Genomic DNA, 12,668 nt, shown 5'->3' with positions numbered 1-12,668 from the left:
AAGGAGTGAATGTTTTGCAGTTTTACTTGTACTTGATAAATGGCCTCATGGAGTAAATCAAAGTTAAATTAACACACGTCTTATTCCTCTGGACAGCTTTGCTGTGTTTTTCTTTCAGTGTAAAGTAGATAGTAGTGGTAGTAGGTATTTTACAAAACATTGCCTTCAGTGTGCCTGTGTGTGGCGTTGTGTGTGTGTCTGTGCGTGCGTTGTGTGTGTGTCTGTGTGTCTGTGTGTGCATTGTGTGTGAGATGGTCCAACTGCCCAAACAGGAACGTGAAGCAATGTGACATTTCACACCTCTACAGTATCTCACCTACTGACCAGATGACCTGCTGACATTAATCATCCAGTCATTCTGTTCCACAGATGCACTTCGAGGCCAGTCAGTGTGATGTACTCATACTAATGTTCTCTGTTTTAAAAAATTATTAATATAAAAAACTGAAAATTCAGAGTAGCACCAACAGTGAATACTGCCTGAAAACTTCAACTGCCAGTTATAAGCACTAGCTACATATATGGTAATTATCAGAATCAGAGAAAATGATTTACACTCCTGTTAAAGCCATTTGAGTCCAATGTTTTTTCCGTATTTCACTAAATTCAAATTAAATAATTTTTAACAAATAAATGCTCCGTCACAAGATGTCACACTGTGATAGATTGTTGTACAGATTTTACTTGGCATTATGTGACATGTGAATTGCAGAAATTTCAGATATGATAAGCAATAGGCTAATATTGAATTATCACCCATTATAACCCAAAAACTGAACAAAAAAACTGAACATCTGACTTCTTAGAAGATCTTTCAGAACAAGAAAATGCTAAACAAGTGTTTTTTAGGTGACCAAAACGATACTATTAAGTTTTTATTAACTAAAACTGCACTGAAATGGCAACAGCTAGGAGGTCATTGTAGACACAAAGGTTCGTCATCTGGGAAGCATGAATGAGATAAAGTAAAATTCATCCATCCATTCATTTTCATCTGCTTATGCGCGGCGGGGTTGTGGGGGCAGCAGGCCAGGCCAGATGAGATATGTAATCTCAAATCCAGTGTGTTCAGGGTCTACACTGGGGCATCCCACCAGTGGCACATGCCAGCAACACCTCTAACAGGAGTCTTTTTAAGTCTTCATATCAGTAGAGGAAAAGTCCTTTAGCCACTAAGCTAATTTATACAATGTAAAATGCCATAGGCTGGTGCTAAAAACATCAGCATGTTGTATTTGTGGGGAAAATGTGTCCAGCAAAAGACAAGTGCTTTGTCTGTAAATGCTGCCAGTTAAAGTGAGGCCAATTTGTCTCTATTAAGCCATGTTTAATGAGTGTTGTGGGTGTGTTTTGAATCAACTAAACTTTACAGCACTTCACAGAAACTCCACTGCCGACTAGTGTTTTGTAGGTGTAACTGCAGAGTGACACAGACACACCACGGCACAAGTATAAATGCTCACAACAGCGTAGGCCGTATGCATGGGCTACAGCGTAGGCTCTGCATAGTGTGGCGCACAAGTATAAATCCACCTTAAGGCTGAGCCCAGCCACCCAACGCAATCTCATTCCTTTGGTCTCTACCCAAAGCTCATGACCATAGGTGAGGGCTGGGACGTACATGGACCAGTAAATTGAAAGCTTCACCTTCCGGCTCAGCTCCCACTTCACCACAGCGGTCCAGCGCAGCGTCGGCAGCACTACAGACGCTGCACCAAAGCGCCTATCCATCCCACAATGCATTTTACCTTCACTTGTGAACAACACCCTGACATCCTTGAATTCCCTTGCTTGAGTAAAGTAAAATGTTCTGATAATGTCTTGCACCGACATTTATGCCTGCGAGGGGCTCTACAAGAAAACTCATAGAGTGCCCAAAATAGAAAGGGTTTGTTCTTTACAGAGCATGAATGTGCTCAGTAACCATATTAATCTGCCCATTAGAATAAAATATTTCCTTCTACAACTTTAAGAAGTGTTGGTCTGGAGGTGGTGCCACTAAAGAATTAAGATTCATCCTCCGGGGACCATGAATATCCACATTACATTTCGTCAATATTCTGAGATGTGGTTTAGAGATACACCATAGATAATTGTGGCAGTTTGGCCGGTCGTTGTTGAAATGTCTCTCTCCTGTATGTTACTAAGCTGCTGAAAAATGTGTCTCTTTCTGTGTCTCGCTCTTATTAGGTGATCAGTAAGACCAACCTGGAGACAGACAAAGCATCTAAATCCCAGGAACACTGTTTGTTGCCTGGAAAGAAGATAGAAGGACTCTGGGGTGCTGATGCTCCGGCAGACGACCGTGATCTCAGTGGGGCTGAGCAACATATCTCAGGCTCTGCCAGGGAAAACACAGAGCCTGTGAGGTAGGCTTTCTATTCTTAGTCAGCTCCCTGGTACACTGAGAAACACAGTGGACCCTGGGGGAAAGTAGTGTTATGGCAATGGATGGGACTGTTCTGACCTGCACTCTCTCACTTTGCTCAGATATCTCCTTAAATGTACTGAACAAAGTTATGTATGTAGGCTGGTGATGGGAATGAAGACAGGCCTTATGAGGGTTGAGAGACTGTGGCATGAAGAGAGGAGATGAGGGTACACTTATAAATGTGGTTGAATTAATTAATACCAGAGAAGTACAAGTTCGTTCAGCAGTAGTTATAACCCTTCAGACTTTCATATATCAGACCCAAGATTTTTCAGCTTTTTTCTCGGTAATAGCTGTTCAATTTATTTACATTCTGTCATAGTCTCTGTATATAGTAATGGTAAGTGGACTGCACTTGTATAGTGCTTTTCTAGTCTTATGATTATTCAAAGTGTCACATTCACCCATTCAGACACTGATGGCCGAGGCTACCATGCATGGTGCCACCTGCTACTCAGTAACCACACACACACACACACACACACACACACACACACACACACACACACAACAGCCGTGGGAAGCAATTTGGGGTGTAGTATCTTATTAAGGATACTTTGACATGCGAACTGGAGGAGCCGGGGATTGAACACATTTACACATGAGGAGCAGCGTAATTTCATTATTTCAGAAGCTAAAAGTTTAGCTCTGTTTCCACTGTCAAGTTTATAGCTACAGTTTTAAATTTCTTGCTTAAATTTACGTGATATTTGCTGCTGTAACATTACTGCTCGTACCACATTACTCTCAGCAGAATATCGCTTGCTTCTTCGATTTGCCAAATCCTCCATGTAAATAGCAGTGTGTCTAATGTAGGCTCACCTGGCTTTTAAAGGGAATGGGAGGTGACTGATTGGTTGAATTGATGTTACACCCAAATACACCAATGATAATTTGATGGAATAAATACAACCCCTCTGCCCCTTGCACCTTACTCAGCGCCCAGATTATCCGCATTTAACTAGCATAAGTGGTTGGACACATCCCAAATGTACTTGTGCCATGCACTTTAGACCATGCACTATAGATTGTTTAGACAGGGCCTTGAGTCTTTTTCAATGCGGGAGTCAAATTGTGTACCAACACAGAGGGGATTCAGAGGAAATGATGAGTGCATGAGGATGCAGGCATTTCACCTAATGTGGAAAACAAAATTTTAGCATAACTTAAGTTTTATTTTCTCTCTTTATTGTCATCGATGGGTTCACAAACTCTCTAAATAAAACTAATAAAAATAACACTGACATTCTTTTGTAGGCATACAAGTCCATGTCAACATACATGTCTATGAAGATGCACATATAGACAAACATTTATCTGTATCCTTTTTGAGAAAAATTTAATGAGGCATTATATATCAACTTCCTTTTTAGCCCTTGTTACAATTATAATTCAAGAGCTATTGAGCAATAACAAACGAATAACTACATGGAAACTAAAATGTATGTTTATAAAAAATAAAATAAAAAAAATTCAAATATACATTGTTGTTTAAAATATGTTCATAAAAATTCGAAACATAGTTAACGTTTTGCAAAATAAGTTCTTTGTATTACTACTTGAAAATCTAGTATTGTCCTGCATGACTGTCGATGTGTCACAATTATCATGTGAAACACTTAGACCATATCTAACCTCCGTGTTGAGTCATTTATCCACTTGGGCACGGGAAGACTGACAGAACATGATGCCGATCAACCTTAACTTTCTAAGGTATGGCGAACGCTCAGGTTCAGGCACAGTCGCAAACCAATTATCAGACATGTCTATAAAACATTTGTTTAACAAGAATTAAATGCAAACAAATTTGTCAAAACTATAATCCAAACACATATCGTTGACATCAGTAAGATCTTCAGTTGGCAGCTGTCATGTCGACCAAGCAAGCAAAGTTAGCAAGCGCGAGCAGGTTTACTTATCTGCAAACTCCTGAGAAGTGGTTAATATTGGTCTACCTATTTTAAAGTACATAAAAAAAGTCATGAAAATGGGGTAAAATATTATGGAAAAGTTTTGAAAATTAATTCGTAAAAATGTGTGTGAACCCTGTCTAAAGAGACAGATATTTCCCTCAGGAGTTGGTGGAAACCAAAATAGAGCTAAAAGAGTCAATAATGCACTTACTAGACACATACTGTAGCTCTACATGAATACTTATGTTGGTCTGTCTGCTGGATGTTGGCCATATGAACTTTATATAGTCACAATATGTCCAACGCGTGTTAATTTCAGCTTGTTGTGGAGCTCTGTGGCCAAAAATGGAAAAGCAGCTTTTTTTAGTTGATTTGCTACTCTTAAAATTTGGTAAATGTCCAGACATCTTAAAATATTCATCATGGCTTTCACTGCTGTATTTCCTGGGCCTGTTTGCTCATGCTGAGACCTAAACTAATGGATTTTGTCTCTTCAGGTGTGACAGTAAAAGTTCCAGCAGACAGGATGAAAACCAGATCCCTCCAGTTCTCCGCCACAGAAAGGGGGCTCGCTTCACTCAGTCCATGGTTGGTTTGACACTTCATTTCCTTCTCAGTGGAGTTATTGCTATGCTTGGATACATGTTCTCCCTGATACTGTACACTGAGAGTGTTTGCCTTGTATGTTTTTTTACAGGACAATCAGACAGCTATGACTGCAGCAACCAGAGACGCTGACAATGCTGACTCTGATTTTTGGTAAGAACTTTTCCCCCCTTGATTTTAGTTAGTACACTACAACAGGCTTTCACAACTACTACATTTCTCTAGTGTGCATTGAACTGGAAATCACCCAATTCCTGTTTCAAAAAGAAAACTTCTCAATATATAGAAAATTGCAAATATTTCATTTAAAAAAACAAGTCATTTTGAGTCATCTATCTCAACACCAAGTCAAGTATAAAGTAATGAATACTGAGTTTAAGTCAGTTAAGAGTCTTTTATCAGTATTAGTCAAGTGAGTATCAAGTCTTCAAATTTGCGACTCAAGTCTGACTCGAGTCAAGTTGTGGAACTCGAGTCCTCCATCTCTGGAGCTTAGTATAAATGTTGCTTAAGCAGCTGTGAGCAGATATTTGTCTGTATGTCCACAGGATAGGTCCATAAGGAGATGCTTCTCATATTCAGTACATTAAAGCCCATTTTACACTGACTCCTCTGTATAAAAGATACAATCACATAAGAGTAGATCGCCTTTAAGCAGGCAGTGGAAGTAGTAACAGTGCCGGAACAACATCTTTGTAACGCCAGATTCAGACTACACAACATGTTTGGTGGTTCTGACAGTAACTATGTCAGATTGGCATTTATGGAATCATAAAATCTTGCCGTGACTTGGCTGACAGACATGATCGACTACATGCTGGTCCACGACCTAATATCGCTAGTCGTCTTTACATTACGTGTGTGATGTTATTGGATTACTTATGTAGTATTCTTGTGCTATTTTTTTATTGTCATTACTATCATCATTATCATTATTTCAGTTACTGTGGCTGTTCACGTCCCAGCCAAACTGTTTGTGTAGTAACGTAAAAAGCGCCACAAGATGGCAGGAGCTACATTTGCGGTACTGCATGAAAACTGTGCAAATTACTAAATTCTCCACTACAAGTTCCTGCAAATGTTTCACAATAAAAGCCTTGAATTTAAAGGGATTCTCTCAACCAAAATGATAAGGAGCATTACATTTTAAATGGATACAGGAAGTGTCGAGTTTGAAACGACGGCGTGATGCATTAAATTTAACAGGGCAAACAGAAGCAGATTAAAAGTAAAAATAGAAAAAATAGAGCGGGAATGAAAGATAAAGGCCTGTGTCAAATGTAGTCTGTTTCAAATGAAGCTGGTACCCTCTGCAGTTATGCAGTTAAGGCCCAACCGCTGTTTGTGAATTTTTTGGTATGTTTGTCTACCCAAGTCTTCTCCCCTATGAAGAATTAATCGTCTTTGCCAGCTTGATGCTAACGGCAGTACTCACAGGGGTGCCAAAGTGCCTTTGCTAGTCGGCAGGGAAGGACCGCGGATGGGATGGATGTGACCCACCTATTTTAAAAAGCAGCTAGCATCAGTTAGCAGCTAATTCAATGAGGAAGAATAGCAAATGAAAATGTCCACAAGCTGGGAAAACAGTGAGGTCCAGGAGCTCCTTAACCTCCAAGCAGAGGACGAGATTAGCTGTCATATAACAGGGACAGTAAATGATTGTTATTGCCATGTTAAAGCCATTTTTATTGTTTATAAAGTGCTTCTGACACATACGTTACATGTCACTCTAGACACTGAGACTGTGATGACACACCCCTCACGCCTCTTTTGCTTCTGGGATGCCAGCACGCTGTCTAAAATCACACACTGGAGCGGCATGATGCTTCCAATAGGTTTACCCAAACAGTAAAATGCCTCTAACAGACATCTCACCTCCTCACATGGATGTGGATCCTTCTTTTGCTTTTATTTGCTTACAAGCCAAAACCAACATTCTTGAATCGTCCATGATTTCTGGAAAGAAATGTTGCTGTTGATTTTTTTTTTTTTTTAAATGTTTTTTGCCGCTTTGAGCACCACAAGCCAAGTGCCATCCAGTTCCATTATATTGGAGAGAAGGCAGACATCTCTATGGCCCATATCTCCAACATTCCATCAGGGAATTGCCTTTTACAGTCCTCAATAGTATTTTTTGTGTATGAATTAGACGTTTGTGTCACACATGCCTACATCTACACAACCAGAAAAAAGGAAGTGAGTTTGGTGACGTTACGCGGGAGACTGCTATGATTAGTAAAACTTATGGGAAATTATGATGGTTGGTCAAATCTGTGGAGAACGTGTGGTAACCGGACAAAAAAAGAGATTGGTTGAATTTGCATTCATTGATACTATCACAACATGGCAACGTCCTGGAGGGGCTGTAAAACCTGGTTGCTGTACTGCTGCTTGCAACCATTATCTTTATGTTTTGTGTCTCTGCTGACCTTATTCAACCATCTCCTCTCTCTTCCTCCCTGTGTGTGTGTGTGTGTGTGTGTAGGTGGAATGAGAACTCGGAGCTGTATCTGCTGTTGCTGCTGTGGCTGCTGCTGTACTGTTTCTGGCTGCTGCCACAGATGGACCTGAAGACACTGCCCAGCCTGCTGCTGAACCTCAACCACTGAACACACACTTTCTCTCTTACACAAACACACACACACACACACATACAAACATAGTTACAAGAAAAAAAACAGAATTTTGTCAGATATATATACTTTGATGCACCATCACCAAACATGTACACAAACACACACATACAGCTCAACTGCCACTCTTCTTTCTGCATCACACTGACTGTACTCCAGATCAAGTGAAGGCATTTAAAACATGTTTATTTCAAACTACTAGAGCTTTCTTAGGTTTTTGCTTTTTAGCTTTTGATGTGGCTTGAAGTAATCTGTACAACAGTGTGTCAGGGTCACTGCTGGGGAAAAAATGAAGTCTGAGATTTGAAATAAAACATTATAATACTTTGAAAAGAAAATATGATATCAAGACAATAAAATAGTAATTTTACAAGATCAAAAGTCATAATGTTCCAAGTCTAAAGTCATAATGTTATATAGAGTCATTATTTTGAGGGAAAAAAATGTGTTAGGAAAATAAAGTAGTAAATGAAAAATGTCACAATATTACAACATAAAATGTTAACAATAAAGTTGTGAGATTTTGAGAAAAAAGTAATAATATTTTGAGAGTTAAGTCGTAAACAAGGAAAAACCTTGTTTCATTACAAGTTAGGTGTACTTGTAGAAAAGTGACACATATTTAGAATAAAGTCATTCTGTATTGAGAAAAAAATCAGTGTTATGGAAATACAGTTCTGAGGAAAAGTCATAATATTACAAGAAATAACTTCCTTGTTAAATCAAGACACATTCTCATAATATGTCAATTTATTAGTAAACTACAACTTTATACTTTAATACTAAGACTTTTTTCTTAAAAAGTTTTAACTTTATTCTGCATACATTAACTATTTACTCATGAAATAATAGCTTTATTTGTGGAACATAACTTTTCTTCAGTATTACTATTTTCCTCTTGTAACATTGCCATGTTTCTGAAAATATTCCAGTTTTATTCTGAAAATCTCCTGACCATGGCCCTGATATCCTGTTGGAGCTCTGCTCCCGTTTTAAAGACACGACAGAAGTGTAGAAGCTAGTGGTTTATTGCTGTGCAAAGCCGACAGAGCTGACATTGTAAGACAATATGACTGTACAGCACTCTGTGATTTGTAGATAGACATATATACTATGGATTTATCTGAATAGCCATTTAACCAAGATGAAGATGTTAAAAGTAAAAGTACTTTAGGCTGATAATAAAAACTGGAGATAGTGGAGCTGAAGCAGGAAAATGAAAATAAGAATATATATGATACAGCCGGGCTTTTTGAGCATATATACCTGTACTATTGTAAAGATAACTCATCAGTATGAATGAAGGGGAATTTTGATCTGTTGCACTTTTGGAAAATAATAAAAACTGCCAAAGATAGTGGTGGAAGTGCTCATACAGAAAGTACACAGCTCACCATAAGCTCAGTAATGGAGATGTTTTTAACACATACAAAGTCTAGTATAACTCTACTCACCCCAGCTCTATATTGTATAATAGTTGAGGCAGAATATGTATTTGTAATATTTTATGGCTCCTAATGGATTTTTAAAAAGTTTTATGACAAAGAAATGTTTTATGTGATTGAGCTATGCTTGAGCTTGTCCATGGAAAGAGAATGCTTTACAATGAAATATCTTTCTACATGTTATTTTTGAACAATGTCTGCAATGAAGCACTATGACAAAGCAAGCATCCTTCATTTGATCATTCTTCCACACCAGCTGACCAGGTCTCTGTTAACTCTGGATACAAATACAGCTCCTCCACCCACTGACTGTGGGGCAGCAAAAAGCATTCATTCCAGCTCAGTACAAAGTGGGTCAGCCCTATAGCACACTGCATTATAATCACATCTCAAAGTGTGTGTGTGTGTGTGTGTGTGTGTGTGTGTGTGTGTGTGTGTGTGTGTGTGTTTTTGTACCTTTATCCTTGTGAGAACTAGAGCTGTGTCCCAATTCCATACTATTTACTAACTGTTGTCCTAGTATATGTTTTACCAGAACAATATAAAAAGTCTGTGTACTTTTGCACTGTTGGAAAATTATGCAATATGTGCACCAACAAACGTCCATGAATTTTTGGAATACCACTGTCAAGTACCTTCAAATTAAAAGTACTTAGTAGAACAACGAATGCAATACACTGAGAGATTTGCTGACACTTTGAGTATGGACTTTTCAAAACTGCTGAAAATGGTAGCTGGACAGCATTACATTTCAATTTAGTTAGAAATTTTAATGTCCATGATATGGAAAGATGTCTTTGGCTTTGCCTCTATAAACAGTGAATGACAATAGAAACAGTAAAAACATTGGAAGAGCTTCAAAATATATTTGCTTCCACAAATTAGCAGAGGTGGAACCAAGTCATTGTTTTGCAAGTCACAAGTAAAGGCCCACACACACCAAACCAACATCAAAGAACTAGTGGCAACAAAGGCTGACTGTTTTGTCGACCCATGTTGCCTGTGTCTCGGCGCAAAATTTTTACTTGAACACATGGCAAAACTACAGCCAACAGCCCAATAGCATGCACATACTGCACCAGCGTGAGAGGAAATAACTTACCATAGCAGCAGGCAGTGGAAGTCTATATTCGTCATCAAAAGAGGGAAACTGGAAGACAGATGAGATGAATTCAAGATGCTATATAGCCAGTTAGCACATCAACAACACAAAATGATAGTGAAAAAACAAAGGATGTTTACGGTGCACTATGGAACAATAACAAATAATTATTAACTGTTTCTGCTGAATAGCTAAACAAGTTTGTTTCGATCTCCTGCCCCTTGACTGTAGTTGTCAGTTTGCGTTTTTCACTTCCGTTTGTCCACCGAGCTGACCTGCCAATCAGAGTGATTTCCTTAACCAACAGGCTCTGCCATCTCCGATGTCAAATCACCTTGCTTAATCGGCCGGAAAGCCAACAGGGGCTGACCAGTGCCCACGCTGTGGGGCACACTGCAAAGACCAGGGCGACAGATGCTAACCTACTGCCCAACACTGACCAACTGCCAACTGTTGGCTTGGTGTGTCAGGGTGTTAAGTATCAAGTCTTTGTATTCAAGTCCCAAGTCAAGACCCAAATCAATGCAGGCAAGTCCACAGTCAAGTCCCTTGTTAAGACAGGCAAGTCCCAAGTCATGTCTCAAGTTCTAAATTTTGTGTTTTGAGTCCTAAACAAGTCATAATGTGCTCTTCACCATAATGCCATAATATTAACCAACTAATGATATATTCAATTTACAAAAATCATGAATGCTTTTTTAATTTGTGTTTAGTGTCAAAACAAGTTGGTTGGAAGTTGCTGCGTCTCCATCTGTAATTTTTGGCCTGCACATTTCGCAATTACTTTTTCGTTGACCATCGTATTGTTTTTGTACCCGAATGAAATTATCTTTGGTATTATTTTGTTAGTTTTTAATGGTTCTCTCCTGCAACTTGACTGGATGCTGTCGGATAGGTTCAAACAAAGTGGATGTTGGGAATTAAATGTTGACTTGCTGGGAATTAATGGTGTTAATGTTAGTCGGTTCAGGAAATGAAGGGAAAATAATTGATTTGCAGCACACTTTAAAAAAAAAAAAAAACACTTTTTAATCTGTGGGTTTGGGGGAAGGTATTAAGTATTTTCAAGTCAAAGGCTCAAGTACTTGGTCATTGGTATTAGAGTCTGAGTTGATTGCAAGTCATTTTTGACTTTGTTAAGTCATCAAATTTGTGACTCAAGTCTTACTCAAGTCCAAGTCATGTGACTCGAGTCCACACGTCTGCAAATTACTTTATAAATGTACTGTCTAGGGGACAGGCTTGTAAACATCAGCTGGGCTCAGTCTGCACATTGATTCAGCTGGATAGACTACATACTTGGTATTTAGTGTGGAAACAGGACACATCTTTGTTTGACAGGAATTTTAGTCAGTCGTCACTTCAACCAAGGGCTAGTTTAGTTTTCAGTTGTATCTGCAGCTGTAATTAGTCATGCTAAAATTAAAACATATTCATGTATCATTTGGATGGTGACAAAACAAAGCTGGTGATTGTGAGATATGTTCCTCTGTCAAACCTGGCTATGTTGAGATCAAAACATGATGATTACAATCATCTCATGATCCCAGTTTTTAAAAAAAACAACAGATGCCATGGTCTTTACAAATTTAGAGTTAAGGTTAAAATTGACATACTGTGCATTAGGTAAGAATGAAAAACAATTCAACATTTTTTATAGGTTTAGGATTTAGATAAGAATTAGGTCTGAGTTAGGGCAAGGCTTAATCTACGCTTACAGTGGAACTTACAGTTACAGTTGCATGCAAACGTTTGGGCACCCCTTGTCAAAATTTCCTGTGTATAGCTAAGCAAGTAAAAGATGACCTGATTTCAATATTTTAAGCAAGATTATTTTATTATTTTTATTTAAATTTTTTATGGTTTCAAAATAACAAAAAAAGAAAAAGGGCCTGAAACAAAAGTTTGGGCACCCTGCATTGTCAGTACTTAGTAGCACCCCCTTATCACAGCTTCTAAACGCTTTTGTAGCCAGCTCAGTCTTTCAGTTCTTGTTTGGGGACTGTTTGCCCATTCTTTCTGCAAAAGGCATCTAGTTCTGTGAGATTCGTAGACCATCTTGCATGCTGGTGATCGATCCACTCCAGTGTTTAACAGTTGGACAGATGTTCTTTTCATGAAATTCTGCACCCTTTTTCCTCCAAACATACCTTTGCTCATTGAGTCCAAAAATGTCTATTTTAACTTCATCAGTTCACAGGACTTGTTTCCAAAAAGAATCAGACTAGTTTAGATGTTCCTTTGCAAACTTCTGACACTAGAATTTTTTGGTGAGGACACAGGAAAGGTTTTCTTCTGATGACTCTTCCATGATTGTCATACAGTATTTGTACACGTGTCACTGCACAGCAGAACAGTGTCCCACCCCTCGAAAGCCTGCTAAATCTTCCTGCAGGTCTTTTGCGGTCAGATGGGGGGTTCTGATTTGCCTTTCTAACAATCCTACAAGCAGCTCTCTAGTTTTCTTTGTCTTCCAGGCCTCAGCTTGACCTCCACAGTTCCTGTTAATTACATTATGAACCGACGAAACGGCTACCT

The 12,668-nt window shown here is 38.8% G+C and overlaps 1 protein-coding gene across 1 annotated transcript in view; it reads left to right on the top strand.

Annotated features, from left to right (window-relative positions):
• clmna (calmin a) overlaps positions 1–11,695 on the top strand; it is a 72,781-nt gene extending 61,086 nt beyond the window's left edge. The window contains exons 10-13 of the mRNA XM_050062210.1: positions 2,191–2,369; positions 4,842–4,932; positions 5,042–5,103; positions 7,436–11,695. Coding sequence (XP_049918167.1) covers positions 2,191–2,369; positions 4,842–4,932; positions 5,042–5,103; positions 7,436–7,559 — 456 coding nt within the window. The 3' untranslated portion in view covers positions 7,560–11,695. The remainder of the gene's footprint in view (positions 1–2,190; positions 2,370–4,841; positions 4,933–5,041; positions 5,104–7,435) is intronic.
• Positions 11,696–12,668: the final 973 nt, after the last annotated feature.

Source organism: Epinephelus moara, chromosome 14, assembly GCF_006386435.1.
Source record: "Epinephelus moara isolate mb chromosome 14, YSFRI_EMoa_1.0, whole genome shotgun sequence".
NCBI lineage: Eukaryota > Metazoa > Chordata > Actinopteri > Perciformes > Serranidae > Epinephelus > Epinephelus moara.
This window is presented reverse-complemented; position numbering and strand designations above follow the sequence as displayed.